The sequence below is a fragment of the Pleurodeles waltl genome, chromosome 1_2, assembly GCF_031143425.1.
Source record: "Pleurodeles waltl isolate 20211129_DDA chromosome 1_2, aPleWal1.hap1.20221129, whole genome shotgun sequence".
NCBI classification, from domain to species: Eukaryota; Metazoa; Chordata; class Amphibia; order Caudata; family Salamandridae; genus Pleurodeles; species Pleurodeles waltl.
In genome coordinates this window covers 694,034,580-694,053,350 of record NC_090437.1, presented here as the reverse complement: position 1 = coordinate 694,053,350, position 18,771 = coordinate 694,034,580, and the positions used below count along the sequence as shown (strand labels likewise).

Sequence of the window (18,771 nt, the reverse complement as noted above, 5' to 3'; positions counted from 1 at the left end):
TTGTCAATGAAGCCAACTAATGGTGAGCAATGAGTGGGCCTTTTTTGGAAAACAATATGTCTTGCAAGAGACCGATGCATGCACTGTCCTAGTCAAGACCTAAAAATGTACACTTTAGCTGTTTTACTCCCAGCTCCCTTCTGATTTCTTTTGTCTATTCACGTGTATGTTGTTAAGAATGAGAGGATCATTTTTCAGTGATGTCAGCAGACCTAGGAAACCCTCCTTTTAGTTGCTGCTTATACCTTTTAGCTGGAAGCACTACAGCTCACTTTGTCTCACCCCGTCCTATTTTAATCTTTAGCCACTAGAAAAAGCCTATTCTGGTTTGGATACCTTTAAGTGTGCCAGTTAGCCTTGTGTGGGATCTGGGGTAAAGTCTGGTGGTGGTTCCTTGCCCAACTCATCCACTCACATTGTGAACATGTTGACTGTTAAACACATCCCCATTGCAGGAGGGCAGGGTGAAGAGAAAGGAAAGAGTTAACATCAGCATCACTGCTGGCTCTATATATACATCAAAAACACATTGCCAGTTCTGGGAGATACTTGAAAATCATCTCACTTTTAGGAGAATTGCTTTCTTCGAAGGATAAGCCACCATGCTACCTCTCTGATAGAGGGACGCCTACTGGCAGAAAATTCTCTGAATTTAGAACTCACTTCTGATTCGGGCCATTTCTTGTCAGGTCTGTCCCTTGGTTTTACTTTTACAGTCTTTAAGGTTTAAGATGTGCCTTTGTTTTTTGCCAGTCCAAACAGATCTTGTTCAATAGTTAATATTTCTACCCACTGAGCAACAGTAAAAATAGTAAGTGTGTATATATATATATATACATATATATATATATATATATTCCAAATGTTGCAGTTATATTATGAATGATGCCATGCAATATGTCACTACTGATGTAATATGAGGGGTAAGTAGCAGTGCATGGCAAGGGCGCATATTATAGTTATCTTAGTGCACACATTATAGTTTCTTAAGATAATTATAACTATAACTGTTGAATTACTTTTGTTTTGTGCGTCTAAAATTTGAACCTAGCTGTAACGTTCCTATAAACTTTGTTTTTTTTCTATAAACTTCTAAGGTTTTTAAATTCTATTTCCTAACTATAATGTCCCTGTAACCTTGGTTTTTCAGTGAATTTCTAGTTTTTTTTTAAATGTTAAGGTAATATTTAATTACCTTACTTATATATCACTATTCTATTGACTGTGCCTTCAGTCACTTGTAGAAGACCTGTGATCTCCCTCATCTGGAGGATCAGTTCCTCATGTTACCCTACTTTTTTAGTTAGGAAAAGACCAATTTTCTGTTCTGACCGTTTAGAATATTTCATTAGAACCTTGAAGGTGGTCCACCATTTTAGTATCAGAGTGCACTCACTGAAACGGCTAGCCTTATTTATTTATTTATACTTAGTGTTAAGAGGTTTATAGTCTTACATATACTTGAAAGGTAGCTATTATGAGAAAAATGTACGATGGTGTTCTGCAGGAGGGCCACAATCAGACTTTCCTATTTACAGACCATGCAAGTCGAGGTCAATGACAAGCAAGTTGGAAAAGTTCTGTTTTCAACTACATCCTGATGTGCATGTAGTTTGGTTAATTCCAGGGCTGGCTGTAGTGCTGGTAGCGGCCGGAGCAACAGTGTTTTTTTGTTTCCTACCACTGTCCAACAGTACCCCTTATCTCTCCATCACCCCCCACCCCATTCTCTCCCCACCCCAGTCTCCCCCCACCCCATTCTCCCCCCACCCCTCCACTGTTGCATTTCATTTTTTGTTATAGCATTATCCATACTGGTGTAGTTATCAGAGCACTTTTAATCACACACACATTATAGGGAAACAATTAAACATATGTGTACAACAGTCTATAGGGAATTGTACATAAGACAGTGGGGACTACAAGGTGTAGGAATCACATCATTCATACCACTATGCAGTATGTTTTAAGAGTGTTTGGTCTGGAGAAGCGCAAACTCAGGATTTAAAACGTAACACAGTGGCTGGGGTTGGCTTTATTAATAAGAGTGTATTTGTACCTAAACGACCATTTTTAACAACATTAGCCTAATGGAAGATTATTCAGAAGAGGGGTGTCCAGCATCAAAGGGTTGAGAAGCAGGTCTAAGAAACCAAGAGTGTGATCTTGTTCTACCACATTCTGTCACTCAGTGGCCTGAAACAAACTTTTCCCAGTTTTTCTGGATCCAATCTCAAAACTTAGAATTTGTCAGCATTCCTAAGGGCATGACTGAAGGAGCTAATCAGGAATCTTGAGGAGGCAGCAGAGTGTCCAGTTTACAAGTGACTGTCGCTAGTGAGGAACCACAACGTCTGGACCTGCCTCTCTGTGAAGGCGTATATTGCCGGCCTAACCTTTGTGGTTTTATCTTCGACCTGCTCATTGTCTTTGAATTAAAGGGAATGCCAGCTGCCTATCTTAGGCTGCTTTTTTACCATCTTTCCAGTTGAAAACAGAAGAACTTGCTACTTAAATAGAGCAGGGAGGGTGTCTGTCATGGTCTATTCAGGACCAGTAGCGGCTCACGGAAGGGCCAGGGCTGAGAGGTTGGGGAGGGAATAAACATTTAAAAAAAAAAAAAAAAATGTAATCACTTACCTCCTCCGCCGCTCCTGTCCCTCGACGCTCCTTGCTGCAGGCACAGGCTCCCAGCCTGCCCTGCGCCAATCCTGGCATCAGGATTGGCTGGGAGCGCCCAGCCAGGGTGCTCCCAGGCAGTCTGGGAGCCTGTGCAGGCTCTCTCCGGCCCAGCAACTGAGATGCTGGGCTGAAGAGAGCCTACAGCGCATGTGTGTTTCGCCGGCCCGAGGCGGCCTGCCAAACACACACACGCTGTGAAGGGGGAGTGCTCAACCCCGTGGCCCCGCCCCTTTCAAAGAAAACAATAATAAACATAGTTTATTATTGTTTTCTTTAAAAGGTTTTGCATCTGCCGTTGCTTGGGAAGGGGGTACAGGGAGTGGCGCTTCTTCGTCCAAACGGAGGAGCCGCCACTCTTCAGGATAGTTTCTTGGACCACTGTGTATGCTGTCACCGAAGTAGTTGATCTCATGTTCACAAAAACTATGTCTGTTTTTCCATCATTAACAGTAGATTAATCATCATCAAATGTCCTTTTACAGTTTAAAAAAGTTAGAAATAGTACCCTACCCTAGACCGCTGCCTAATACTCAACAAACTTTCTTTTTTGTTTACATTCACAAAGAGGACCCTTTCCTTTTTTTAATGAATAATCACTCCAGCTCGTTAGTGTGTAATTTTTCCATGTTTTGTGATCGAATTTCGTTCCAAAACATTAAAAAATGTCATACCGATGGACGCCTGCACCACCCCATTTGCAAATACCAACCGTTTTGCTATTACAGACAGCAGTGTGGCCTGTTTGCGACTCCCAAAAAACGTTTAGTACACCCGGCCCTAAGGGCCAGATGTAGCAAATTCCCAAATTGCGACTTGCAATTTGCGAGTCCCTGCGACTCGCAAATTGCAAGTCGCAATTTGGGATGCAGAAAGGTGTCTCAGAAAACTTCTGCGAGTCGCTATGGGGTCACAAAGACCCACCTCATTAATACTCATGAGGTGGGTCGCAATTTGCACCCCCATAGCGACTCTGGGCACTCACGGGGATGGAGGCCTGCTGGGAACAGCAGACCTCCATGTCCGTGACTGCTTTTAAATAAAGCAGGTTTTTTTTTTTCCAAGTGTAACCCGTTTTCCTTAAAGGAAAACGAGATGCACTTAGAAGAAAAAAAACCGAAACCTTTAGTTTCGGATTTTTTCAGGGCAGGCAGTGGTCCCTTGGACCACTGCCTGCTCTGAAAAAATATTTTTGGGTCCACTCACAAAGGGGAAGGGGTCCCATGGGGACCCCTTCCCGTTTGCGAGTGGGTTACCATCCACTTCAAGTGGATGGTAACTGCGACTCCATTTGCGACCGCATACGCGGTCGCAAATGGAATTGCATACCACTGCGACTCGCAAATAGGAAGAGAACACCCCTTCCTATTTGCGACTCGGAAATGCATTTTGCAAGTCGGTTCCGACTCGCAAAATGCATTTCTACATAGCAAACACGCATTTCCGACTCGCAAACGGCGATTTTCGGAGTTTGCGAGTCACAAAGTGTTAGCTACATCTGGCCCTAAATCCCTTGCAACATCGAAGGCTTAGGAATTTGCCTCTTCTTTAATCTTCCACCATATGCACCTCCTGGAAGAGCCAAGATTCTATCTATGCACCTCCTGGAAGAGTCAAGATTCTATCTCCCACCATATGCACCTCCTGGAAGAGCCAAGATTCTATCTCCCACCATATGCACCTCCTGGAAGAGTCAAGATTCTATCTCCCACCATATGCACCTCCTGAAAGAGTCAAGATTCTTTTCATCGCCTACCTTCCTGCGTTTAGAAAGTGGATAGGCCTGTTTTTTTCGCCATTGATGTTATCTCTGCCTGCTGAACTGTTCTTTTTAATTGTGGTGCTTATAGGGTGATGTAGATAGCCAAAGAAAGGAAATATAGGCAGGGCATCCCACTCGAAACAGACATAAACTGTACTGAGTTCAACAGGATAAAATGAAAGCCTGTCACAGCTGGATGCATTTATTTTGCAGCACTGTTATTCCTGCCAGACAGGTGTTCCCTTGAGGCATCAGTTATCCTTTTCTTTGAGAAGTGTTAGCCTAAACTGACAGGGAGTAGACCAGTGTGGTTCGGGCACTTTCAAAAGTTAGTTGCTTAGAACAGCTATACAATTAGCATTTTTAAGCACTTTCAAATGTTAGTTGCTTAGAACAGGTATACAATGAACATTTTTAATGCTTGGTGTAACACTATATTTTAATTTCGCCAATGACGAACCGTAAGAAACATGCACTATGTAAACATTTATTATTTTGATATAAACAAATTATTGCGATTGGAACATGTAAGCAAAGTAGAAATCATAGTTAATGATAAAACAGTAAAATAATTTATTTTCAAAGGTCTACTCGGTGCAGGTATTTAATGCCAACACCTACTTATTTCACGTACCTGTGAAGGGGCCATGGCTAAGAACCCTGCATACTTTATGCATCATATACATTGAATAAATAACAGATTATGTGAAGAAAATACGGAATCCGTGGAATTATATGAGTAGTAGTCTTAGGTAAATTTGTGGTGGCAAATATTGCAACTGGCGACAGCCACAAAAACATTTCTGTTCCCAGCTGAAGGTTGTCATGGGCTAAAGAATTACTTACTATGAACCATGTGGGAATTACCTTGGAGTCTAGAAGTTGACAGAACAAGAAGTGATCAGTGGAGGTTTTTTGATGGACAAAATTACATAAATTGTCTCAAACACAGATCAAATATATTTCATTGCTTTATATGTTACCTATTCAACATGTCAATTAATCCAAAGGTTATTGAGGTAAAACAGAACAAAACATGCCCCTCTCCCCCCCCTCAGTACTTTACTAAATTGGCCTTTGTCTCTCCTGTTGCGAGTGCTAAATTAGCGGTGGAAGTATCGGAACTCTGATCGTGAGTGTGGGGTGGGATCAGCGGCTTGGCTAAAAATAACAACATTTTCTGTAAGTGTTTTGTTGTCCTTCCATCCACCTACATAAAATATAATGCGCTCACATCAAATGAAAAATCAATACAAGGTAACCCAGTCAGAGGGAAATGCATTGATCTGGTAAGATTGGTTTATGCTATCACTTCAAGTGTCTGTGTGTAAAAAGAGCGTCCCGGATATGATTCCTGGTTAGTGCACTAGGGAAGAGTGGAATGTACATTTATAGTGCTATGAGGCCCCGATGGCTGACAGAAAGCTCTTTGACTATGTAAGTTATTCTTTTTAAAATATATATAACACACAGTGCAAGATCAGATGGCGCAGTTTAAAAAATTGTATTGCGGTATAAAATAGGCTGAACACAATAAGATTAGCTGCTGCAAATGTGCAAGAACACAATGGAGGCTGACTTCGAATTTGACAGAGAGGGTACTCCTTCACACCGGTGACAGAGTACCCTCTCTGCCTGACTGAAGCTCTGCCTGATTTACAGACAGGTGGACTCTAGGTATGCCTTCGATGGAGACCGCTGTGTCTCTGACATACTCTGATGGCCCAACCAGATAAGAGCCTTGACAATTTGACCGCCATCTCGATTGAGAGTAGCTGTTTGAATGGACAGTTTTTACCTTCACAAACTGCAATGGTGGTGGTGGTGGTAACTGCAATAAAAACGTTTAAATTACCCCAACACCATGGGAGGAAACTTTCCATGGGAGGGTCATTATTTGTTTTATGAAAATCCTGCTCTCGGATTTGGAGTTTGAAAGTGTGCCGAATGACACCGTTGTGTTGAAGGAGCTGTACGGAACACTATGAGCACATTGACAGGAACTTATTGTCACCAGAAACTTCAAATGATTCTATCAATTACAGCCTATGCTATCCCCAAGGCAGCCTTTAGGGTTGTTGATTGACCAGTTGCATGTAATTACATTTCTTTCAAGTAAGAGGTCACTCTCGAGAGAAGGCTCATTTCGTCAGCTGTCTGCCCTTTCCCTTTACTTCACAGTACAGGGCACCCCCTTTCGTCTGAGACAAATTATGATTTATATTAACCATTCAGGGATGGTTTTGCTTTTTTTATTTTATTTTAACAAAAAGAAGGAGAACTGTTTTGGTGAAATTCAAACAGCTTGGGAAAATCCCTCCCAGTTTGATCTCTAAATGTTATAAGTAATGATAGTTCCCTGAGAGGTGATGTTGTAAAACACATTGGTTGGACGCTAAATTGCATTCTTCTTTTCACAAGGAATGAACAAGCCACTAAAATATTTCTTATTAGCCTCTCTTAGGAATGATTTTATATTGTTTTGAAAACTGTAATTTATACACATTTGTAATTTTATTATGTTATACTTGATGGCTGCCTTGTGGGAAAGCTTATGCCGAACACAGTAGGTCTGATAGTAAGTATGGTGACAAGCCACTGGTAAAGGTGTAAGCCTGATTGTTATGAAAAGATGGACAAAGGTGTAGTAGGCCTGGTGCAATTGTTGTAAACACATATGTTAAAGCCAATAGGCAGTTAAGGATGGATGGTTATTCCTCCCTATCAACACATACAGATAGGTATTTTGTTACATGGAATCTCACAAATTACTGTTGTAGCCCAGGAGTTTGGTGTTAGTTACCCCTTCTGACAAACCATGGATACAGATTTGCACTGTGAGAATCTTTGTTAGACCCTTTGTTAGAGAAATGTTAATTTGCTTTTCGAACTGTATTTTGTATAATTTTATGACCCTATGCCTGGTGGATGCTTTGTGGGAAAGCTTAGGCTCAGTACAAAATGCATGGTTTGGTACAGTTGAAAAGCCAACCATAACAGCATTGTGCTTGATTGGATCACTCAGGAAAGGTATGTCACATGCCATAAGTCTAGTACTTTAGTATGAAAAGTTGTGATACAGGCAGTATGCCTGGCTTATTTACTATGAAAAGTGTTTGTTAAAACAGTAGTCCTCTAGCAGTGGATTCTTATGACACTGTTACAGGCTGTAGACAGCTATTTTGTTACATACATTTCACAGATTTACTGTAGTTGAGAGGGAGTTTGGTGTTTGTCACCCACTCTGGCAAACTCTGGGAGTACAAGATGTTCACTGTGATGATTCTTGTTAGGCCCTTTTGCAAGGGGTAATGTTTTGTTTTGCCAATTGTAATTTTGTAAATATTTTTGATTTTAGAACTGTATGCACTAGCTTGTGCATACTTCAGTTGGCCGTGTTTGTTTTAGTGTCAGGCCCTTGGTAAAGGTTGTAGGCATTATCTGTTCACTGAGAAACGTTATGTCAAGTACCTTAGGTTTGATCTGTTTCTAATGAAACATTATGCAAACGTAGTAGGCCTGACTTTGTTGTTTTCAGAAGCATGTACTCTGCAGCAGATCTTCTACGCGATCATAGTCTTCTGGTAGGTCAACTAAGACCCATAATAAGTCCAAGTGGGATTCAGATGCCGCCCCTCCCCTCCCCGATTCTATTTCTCCAGAGAAGGCACAAGGGTGTGATGGTGCCTCAAGGTCTTGCTCCCATTTCACTGAGTAGCCAATTTCATCTTTGGTCCCAGTGCATCCCGGCTAAGTTACAACAAGTCAAAGCTTTTCAAGAGGCCATGCTCTGCATCTTTGGCACACTTCCGGCTCCCTCTAATGGTTCTTCGGGCCCCAGACATCTGCAGGGACCTCCAGTTGGATTACTGCTCAGCGGGTTTGCCCTCTGCAACATCTGTGCCCCTTGAACTTGCTTCGGGTTTTGTACTGGTGTCAGTACCGGCTTTGGGCTCTGCGCCGAAATCCACGTTGTCCCCTGGAAAGCTGATGCAGCCACCGACCACACTGGAGAAGGAACCACAGCCCATTGTTCAGACTCTGAGCCAGCTTCATCTTGACCAAGGCCACATCCACGTTGACTCCTGGAAAGCTGATACAGCCACCGACCACACTGGAGAAGGAACCACAGCCCATTGTTCAGACTCTGAGCCGGCTTCATCTTGACCAAGGCCACATTTAGATCCTGATGTGCCTATACTGAATCCTTCAGACTCAGGCACGATTTACATCCATGTAACTGTGCAGACTCTACACCAGATTTTTGGCTTGGATTCGGACCAGAGCCAGCCAGTCCGGACAAAACTGGGGATGGTAAAAGGTTTGCCTTACCTTATGATGACGACAACTGCATACATAGACTTACAGGATACCAGTATTCTGGACTCCTTATCTGATACCAGGCTGATTTCCTGCCTGGCCCAGTAACAGAAGAAAGCATATACTTCACTACTGTAATTAGGAGAGCTGCACTGTTCCTTGACCTCTACCTTCCCACCATGTAGGTCAAAACGAATGTGGTGACAGAGGTCCTGCATCCCGGCCCGGCACTGACCAAACCTCTCTTACCCCTCAACAAAACCCTCACTGACACGCTGTTGGGCATTTGATCTAAGTCATGTTCTGGTCGTCCCCCAGTTCACCCATTGCCAAAGACTGAAGCCAGGTGACCTAGATTTCCTGACTCAGTACTCAACCCCTTAGGGCGTGGTGGTACAAGCAGCTACCAATAGGTTAAGCCCTAATGCCTTCCCAGCTACTCCTCCAGCCGCTCCTCCAGAAACAGAGGGTAAAGGCGTCAATACCTTTGTCAAGCAAATGTTCTCCTCTGCAAGCCTTGTGTTTAGGTTAGTTAATGCAAGCTGCCTGCTCACCGGCTAGACCTATGCTTTTTGGGGCATGGTTAGTGAGCTCGTACCAGCAGTCCTAGAAGACGTGCGTGTGTCTTTAGACCAAACCGTTTAGGAGTGGTTGGAATGCAGCTAAATTTCTCATCTGTTCAGGCCTAGACACCAGAGATTGTCTAGGAAATGCTATGGGAATGAGTGTGGGACTGAGTCCACAGGCTTCTCCAGGGATGTTCATGTGTCCTTAATGGACATGCCTATCAATGGCTGCTGCCTGTTTGAGGCAGAAGGCAGACTAATTTCTGGACAGTTTTAAGGCCAAGCCATGGCATGCTCTTTTAGCCTTTCAGCTCCAGTCGGGCATTCGTCCAAGAAATGTTGCCCTTTTCTGGGATGTGCAAGGGGCTTAGCATATCTGCAATGCCAGGCTCCGCCACCCTCGCAATAGATCTCCCAGCCTTTTCAAGGTTGGCCAACGAACAACGACCTGACCACTAGACCCAGCGCTCATCCCAGTCCTCCCTCTTTCTTGCTACAGCAGTGAAGCCCTTTTAGTAACCCCTTAGCAGCACACAGCCATCCGATACTAGGTAGGATCAGCCTCTTTCTGCAGTGGTGGCAATGAGTTACATCTGACAGATGGGTCCTGCAGATTGTCCAATGGGGCTACATCCCACCATTCCTTTTTGACCCACAGCATCTGCTATCTACAACTGACCACTTCTCAGAGGACCGTATGTTAGTTTTATGCGAATAAGTGCATGCTCTTTTGGCCAAAGCAGCTGTAGAAAGGGTGCTGCTCAGAAGCAGGGACTGGATGCTATTCCTGCTTCTTACTTGTACTGAAGAAGGATGAAAGGGCTCCGTAATATCTTTTATCATCAACCTTTCAGCACCTATCTGTGCAAGGACACATTAAAAATGCTCACCCTGCCCAGGTTGTCGCTGTCATGGATCCTAGAGCCTGGGTGGTGGCACTGGATCTGCAGAATGCTTTTTTCATATACCTGTCCTGACCACAGACGCTGCCTGCGGTTCAAGGTGTTGCACAAGCACTTCCAGTTTGCTGTGCTTCCTTTTATCCTCACCAGCACCCCCGGATATTCACAAAGATGATAGCTGTGATCGGCGTTCTTCCTTTCAGGGAGAGGATGCCAATCTTCCCTCCCCTACCTTGATGACTGGCTGTTGAAGGTGGGCTTGCCAGAGTAAGTCGCAGACCACCTCGAGATGACAGAGAACCTCTTGACATCATTAGGGTTCTCAATTAACTTGCCAAAGTCACACTTAACATTAATTGGCACCATCCTGGACACTGTGCGCTTTTGGTACTTCCCTCCAGATGAGTCCAGGACATTGTGCAATGATCCTGATGTTTCAACCTCTGTCCATCAAGCAGAGGCTGGTGCAGGTCTCGCACACAACACCACCACCATGTGGTACTGCATCAAGCAGGGTGGGGTCATGGGTCTTTTGCCAAGAAGCTCTGCGTCTCTGGAGCTGGCTGAATCAGATTCCTCTTTCGGTGCACCACCTGTCGGGATCTTTAAACAGCAGGGCAGACAAGCCCAGCCGGTGGCATCTAGCATTTCACTCCACGAGAAGGCAGAGGGCATCTTCCAACAATGGTCAAGAACTCGGACTCAGTCTGTTTGCCAAAGCCGAAAGCATGTAAGCATCTTAATAGGCATTTAAGGGTGAATGGTTATTAATCTGTATTAAGGGCTACAGACAGTTTTTATTTTTCCTTACAAATCATACATTACTGTAGTCGGTAATGGTTTTAGTTTTGGTTACCCCCTCTGACAAACTGTGGGTGAAGATATGCATTGTGAGAATTCTTGTTAGTACCTCTTATGAAGGATATTTGCTTTGCCAACTATAAATTTATATGCTTCTGTAATTTTATGTCTGTATCCCTGAGGGTTGCCATGTGGGAAAGTTTGTTTTGTACAGTAGGCCTGAGTTAGTTACAGTGACAAGCCAACAATAACCACTATAGGACTGATTATTCATTCAGAAACGTTATGCCAGGTGCTAAAGGTCTTGATTATTTTTTATGAAGCGTTACAACAAAAGCAGTAGGCCTTATTTATTTACTATGTAACACATATGGTAAAGCCAGTAGACCATTAAAGGTGAATTATTTTTGCACCTTGTTAAAGCCTGGATTCAGGTATCTTGTTAAATGAGATCTCACAGAATACATTGTAGGGAAGCATATTGGTGTTGGTTACACCTAATGTTAGAAGATTTGCACTGCCATCATTTTTGCTAGAATCTCGTCAGAAGGCCTGATAAGCTTAGCTTTCTGCCAGGATCTTGTAATAAAAAAATCATCCAATAATACTTAAATTCACATATCTGTATATACTACACAGTGGTGGTAGCCATTGTGTAGTTACAAGTGAGTTAGAGTTTCTATAGGAAGAGCATTTTTGTTTTGCTAATAATGTTGACGCTGTTTGACAAATCTTCACTAAACTTTCCAAAACAAAGTTCATCCACCTCAGCTCAGCTCCTTGCTGGAAAGTTTGGGGTGATCCGCCACATGAGGGCAAGAGTAAAAAGCGGTGGGTTTCAAAACACTTTTTTCCATGCAATTGCCATAGGGAAAATTGAACAACGATACAGTGTAAACGGATGAATAGAATTACACCAAATTTTGCATAAAGTAAGAGATTTACTCAGAAAGCATGCTTTTTGTGATTGGTTCAGTCACTTTACTGAAATTAAGGTTTAAAAAATTGCTGTTTCTTTTGCTGCTGGACTCCCACAGGAAAATCACAGCAAAAAGGGATTCTGATTGGCTGGTTTAACTGGACACTGGCAGGACCAAGCTATGTGATAGGCAGCCGCAACATGAAGAAAATGTTGCGGATGCCATTACAGGGCTTAGGGACTCAGTCCCTGTGTCCTGAAAAGCAATAAAAAAAAACATACAAGAGGCAAGAGTAGGGATACCCTGATGTGGGGGGGGGTCTCAGAGGCAGCCCACCTTCCCAGGGCCAAAACCAAAAAGAAATGTTTTTTAGTTTGTTGTGGTACCACAGGAAGCCAGCAGAAGCCAGCGTGGCCTCTATGTAGTCACATGGGGTGGGTTGGTGTTGGCCGACAACGGGGGATTGGGTGCAGGGACTGGCCAGATGACAAGGTCTGTGGCCAACCACGCATGGACAGAGACTGTGCACAGCGCTGGGTTGACAGCAGACTTATCATAATACAATATTGCTTTAGGTTAAAAAAGCAGTAGAAATTCATTGAAAAAAACACAAATGTTTAGTTATATGTAAATAAGATAGTAAGATTTTAACTAGCTCTTAAAGAAAAATTCACAGAAAAAAACAAATGTTAAATTGGAGTTTGTTAGTAGGTCTTCTAATAGTAAAATAGAGTTCTAAAACCAAAAAAACTACTGAAATTCACCAGTTATACTTAATGACATAAGTATAGCTTGCGCCATTGTGGTGCAGTGCTTATGACATCACGTATTACATCACTGATCACACGAAATCTCTGGTGGTGCAAGTTATACTTTAATGAATAACTGGTGAATTTCATGGTTTTATTTTGACTTTGAAACATCTTTAAGCGGATACTACTGCTCCTGCGGCAGTGCTCACGGGTTGCTTCCTTGCCGCCCATTTCATCTGGAGTACACTGCATCACTTATAGCCACTCCCTCTAAACCTGGTGACCATTATGGAATGCTGTTGTCCATATTGTATTGTTTCACCATCCCAAAGTGACCAACACCGCGGTTCAAAATGTGGCAACTATGCTGTAACTTCAAAGTAAGGAAAAACTGTGTACAATACCACTGCAACATGGATACTCGCTTCTGTGTTTACATTCGACGTTGCAGGTAAGGCAGCAGCATGTTTTCTTTTTTCTACTTGTATTCGTATAATTTATCTTGCATATTTCGCCGAGGCTGAGTGCATATTTTACTATGGTTGTGTTACAAGACGTATCCCGTTCCAACATACAGTTTTCAGTCAACGTAAAAATATGTGCTACTAACATGCAAAGAGTTAACTGGCATTGCTTCTTTTCTTTGTGTATTCATGATTGCGTTATTCCAGCCTGACTGAGTCCCGACTGTTATCTGCATTGGATATATTTTGTTCAAAGGGGATCAAACATATTCTGAGCATTCCCTGTGGAGATATTGCAAACGTATGTGCCTAATTGCACATAAGAGCTAGTAATTCGGTTCTGTTGTGGTTTTAAATCGGATCACACTCAAAGATTGTTTCAGGAAAGTGAGATTTCTGGCTGCGTTAACGTTAGACCCAGCCACCAGTTTATATGGTATAAAATATGTAAGGATTTGACTCGGCAAAAGATTGGCGCTGTGTGAAGTTGGACAGGTTTCTTAGTGGTCACTATCCTATCCAAGTTGCAGACCTGGTATCTCCTCCCATGAGACAGTGATAGCTGTTGTGAAAAGAAGCAGGCTGAAGAGAAGGGTTCCAAATGAAAACTTCTTATTTTTGCGAAGGACCTTTTAATGGCCCTGAGGCTCCACTCAATGTTTGCCATGATCGGCCATACTTATAACAGTAGCATGAGACACCCCAATGTCAGCTGATCAGAGATGCCAGACAAAGACGATTGAGCTGTTCCAGCCACAATAGCGGAATGCCAACCACCAAATGTCATCTGTAAAGTACAGACCCAAACCACCTCCACGTTGTGGCTAACTGTTCAGTACACCACCTTAGCAGAATGTCTTAACTAAGTTCTAAATTCTACTTCACATTTTTATGGGCCAGCATATTCCGCTGCAGGCGGCAGCCGCTTATGTAGACTGTCTTTATCAACAACGCATCCAAGTGCTACGTTCCTGCTGTAGTACTGATATTGCTAGGAAACCCTGCCCTCCTCCACACAAAGGGTGCATTTATACAACAAAAACAAACATTGACAAGGACAGTTGGTCTCGCCTATGCGCAGTATTGGTTTGGCCAATGGGTTTTTCTAACCATAGTTTACTGCAGTGCGACTGCTGCGCAGCATGAATCAAAGTTTAAAAATAAAAAAGGGCTATAACTTGGACAGTGCTCTTTTTTTTTGTGGGAGGGTGGGCAGGGTGTGAGAGAACACAGAAGTAACGGGGGAGGCAACATGGATGGCAGGTGAGGGTAAAAATCTTTGACGCAGCAGCGGGGTCTTCGTCATAGCACTTTTTTTGTTATGGTGGGTGGTGTAGGAATATGGACAATGGAGGGACGGTGAATGGGTGGGAGGAGAAGCACGAACAATAGAAGGCCGGAGGGAGAGGGGCAAAAAGTGCTGTTTTGCAGCCTGAAGTGTCCATGAGTGAGGCTGAAAGCAGGGCAACACGGACAATGGGATGGAGGATGAGAGCATGGCCACAGGCACAATGGGAGGGAGGGTGGCAGGAAAGCAACATGGATAGCAGGAGGGAGAGTGGGAGCGGGGCAGCGCGGACAACGGAGTGAGGGTGAGACGGGAGTAACAGACAACTGGAGGGAGGGAGGTTGGTAGGAGGCCAACATGACAAACTGGAGGGACGTTGGTAGAAAGGCAGCATCAACAACGGAAAGGAGGGTGCAGGCAAGGCAATATGGTCAACAGAAGAAGGGGGGTAAGGCAACACGAACAATGGAAGAAGGGAGGGTGAGTGGAGCCAACCTACACGGACCGGAGAGAAACACGGAGGTGGAGAAGTACATGAGGGAGCCAGCTGAAAAGGACTCACTCTGATAGAGTACTTAAAAAAAAAATTGAAACCAAAAAATATGAACAGTGATAAGTCACCATTAATGCGCCCGTGCTCCAGGAGAGGGACACGTGAAGGAAGCCTACGACAGCTGAGCAATAAGAAGCAAGCAAATTAAAGTGATAGAAGCCAATGAATGTTAAGCAATGGGCGGTCTCCAAACCCAATGATAGAAAACAAAAGGTCTAGGTCTTAAAGAGACAGCGCATTCACTGTCTAAGCAAGACCTAACAAAAGAAGCATCAAAGTGTGCTGAGCCAGACAAAACTATGGAATTATGGCAAGAGGAATAGGGGTGTGATGCCTTTCCTCGGGGGGAGGAAGGGGATTTTGGCATGGGAAAGAGAACTGCAAAGCAACATGTGTCTGAAGGTGACACACTCTTTACACTGGATAGGGTCGAGCAATAAAACCGAGGTGATAAATTAGTTTCTAATGGTATTCTGAAATGTTTGTTAGTAACTGCGTGCATATTTAAATGAACTGGGACAGCTGCTGCATTCTGAACAAACTTCTGCGCTGCCCAGTGCTCTTCACATCAATTTTAAAAATCCACTGCCCCTCGGTATATATGTCCACTAGCAGTATTTTAATATGTAATGTTCGAGTTCTGAAAGCACAATCTGAACCCCAAGTAATAGACTTCGAATAACACCGTCTGTAAGGCACTGCTGCTTACCATGTGTAATATGTGCACACTGACTGCTAACGTAGCGCACAAACCTGGTATCATCTGCAGTGACGTGGTGAAATCAGTGTTTTCCGAAAAGTTCAGCCATTAGGATATGGCACAGTTGCACAAGAAGTAGTTCATATGTTCACAGACAAGCTAATGACTTTTTAATTTATAAAATGTAATTGCCATTTTCGTTTTGCACGTTCTCTCAGTTTAACAGTAGTTGTCCAAGAGAATGAGAGCAACATTTTCCGAATGCTTGAACTCTTGATGTTTTTTTGACCTTCCTCTCTCTTGTGCAGCCGGATCAGCCCTTCCACCCTTGCAGAGCTCTTGACCCTTTTGGAGAACGGAAAGATTTCTTCAACAGTTGCCAAACAGGTAGGGATACACGTCAAGCTGCCTGCAGCTGTCTGCTTGTAAAACATGGAGGCCTATTCACAAAGCCATTTTGGAGGACGGTAATAATAGTCCTGCAGTGCTCTACTACAGATTCTTACAGGGCTTTGTGTACTAATTTCAACACACCTAAACCAGGCAAACAATGGGAATGTTCAGGGATATCCATATACAGTTAGTAGTAGTAGAAAGGACGTTGCCCTCTTTGCAGTTTAAATAAGGGTAAAGTGGGCGTTTTGTGGTTGATTTGCAAAGTCATGTAAGAGACATACAATGGTACTTCTCTTGTCCTATCTCAGGAACTCGCAAAGGCTTTAGTGAATCAGCCCATGGTTTCTATTTTTTCCTGACATGTAAGGACAACTGTTAACCCATGCACCACTCAGCCAGTATATGTAGGGTGCATTCGACCTGAAAAAACACTGCACTTAGTTTACAGTAAATGTTATATGAATGTATGTTTTTGAACCTGTCTTTGAGCGGTCATACAAAGCACTTAACATTTTGTGTGTGACCTACAAACTGGTTAGTAGCTCAAGGCAGTCGCATTTTATGCACTTTTTCCTCTACGTCCTTCATCGTAACTGCTGTAGAATAGAACATTACTGAATCAATTTAAAAAAGTTTAAAAATAATCATTTCTATCATGAGCCAGCCATCATTAGGACATCACAATCCCAACAAATGCTGATTTGACTTAATCAGTTTGGAAGTTCAAGGATCAGATCAGGAGGAACAACTTTGTTTATTAAAAAGATTAATGATGTAAAGATCCACGATCGTAAGCAGCAAGTTGATACTGAAGAAAGTTTACAAAAAAAAAAGTACGATCCTCAAAAGTTAGTCAGCTGCTTTAATCAATTTAAGAGGGTGCGGCTTGAATTTAAGGAAGAAAAATGTCTCTCCTTGGCAGAAAGTGAGATATACTTAAGAGTTGTGCATGCATAAGATACACATGAGCCCAACACAGGGAACAGTGAAACTATCAGATGATTGCATTTACATATGTAAAATGGAAATAGCCACTGAGTGGCCAAAACGTACAATGGAAATAGACGAATTACCTTTGAAAAGAAGGCAAGATCTCAGAAAGTTTGCTGATGCACAAAAAGCATATTCCAGCTCTTGGCACTCAACTTCATGTTTTTTACTAAAACGTCAACTATTTTGCAACTTTGAAATTTAAATAATTTATTTTGTCATAATACCACAATTTCGAAATGTTGTGGCAGTTTAAAGACTGCTCACTAAAAGCTATCTCTCATTTTATTCACTCTTTTCTGTTGAAGAATTTATATTGAATCATTTACAAAAAAACAGCTTTTATTTAAAGCTGATGGAAACTGCATTGAGTTCAGATAGGTTCACATAAGAATAAAACCAACAGAGCGTTTTACAAAATAACACCTTTGTATATACTTGAAGCCTGTAAATTGAAAAAACATTTTTAGTTTGGTGTGTGTCTGTACCCTCCCAAAGGACACCTTGGGAAGTGGGGGTGGACGGGTGCACTAACTGTATCACTTCATATGTTGTGTACAGTCGGTGTGCATCGTTCATGTGGCACAGGTGTTAACTTGTTTTCAGGTCTGCATTGGTCGAAATGTGCGCTTTTACCATCCTTATTACAGAAAGGGGCCCCATGATAAAAGTATCCAGTAAAGGATTCAGTGGCCGGAAGTCACTGATAAGCATAAAAGCACTTGATGCATTTGAACTACCAAAATTTATGCATCTTTCGAGTGGCATCAATTTAGGAATAGTATTTAAAGAGAAACCATTAATTGCATAGTCACTGGTGCATAATCTAAAAAGATAATGTAACCAAGCTGGCCTAGTTCCTTAATATGACAAATCAAAATTTTTATGAAAAAACAAGAACAGTTGCTTTAAACCTGTGCATTATGATACTGAATGAAAATTGTTGATCCCTTCAGGAGTCACCCAGAAAAAACGAAATTCATCCTCTTCCATAAACACCACCACCACCACAAACTAAACATTGAATGGCTTAAGGAGTTTCAGTGCTCCAGGTTTAGCCCATGCCTTTCAGCTGAAGTAAAATTGATGGGCATCTGGATTGACTACCCCCTGACTATGACATCACATAACTACATTACAAAATCTACATGAGTTTCTCAGCTGTCACTTAAAAAACCTCATATCCTACTTACCACCAACTGACTACCACTTTTTGACCAATCCATAATAATCTCCTATATTGATGTTTGCCAACACAAAGGTCATTGGAGTCCCTAAATCTTGCTTTAACCCTGTCAAGGTTGTCATTGACTCTGTTGCTCACTTGATCTCGGACACCTTCAAAATTGACCAAGTCACCCTAATTCTAAGAGACCTGAACTGTCTCCCCATTGAGTCCAATTAAAGTTAAAATTAGCTTGCATTACTTTTAAAGCAGCTCACTTTACTCACTGAGGATATTTACTTGCTTCTATAAAACCTCTGAAAGAAACAGACATTTTAGAAGCAGAGGCTAAATCTAAAGTTCTGAAAACCAGGTTATTCAAGATATTGTCTATTTTTGGAGCAGTTCCCACCCTCTGGAACTCTTTCCCCGCTGAAATGCACTGTCGGGAAGATCTGCTTACCTTCTGCAAGAAGCTAAGAAATTTCCTTTTTAAATTCTTATCTAATTTAA

General features: G+C 42.5%; 1 protein-coding gene across 1 annotated transcript in view; it reads left to right on the top strand.

Moving 5' to 3' along the window:
- GATB (glutamyl-tRNA amidotransferase subunit B) overlaps positions 1 to 18,771 on the top strand; it is a 684,248-nt gene that overhangs the window by 616,482 nt on the left and 48,995 nt on the right. The window contains exon 11 of the mRNA XM_069242652.1: positions 16,016 to 16,094. Coding sequence (XP_069098753.1) covers positions 16,016 to 16,094 — 79 coding nt within the window. The remainder of the gene's footprint in view (positions 1 to 16,015; positions 16,095 to 18,771) is intronic.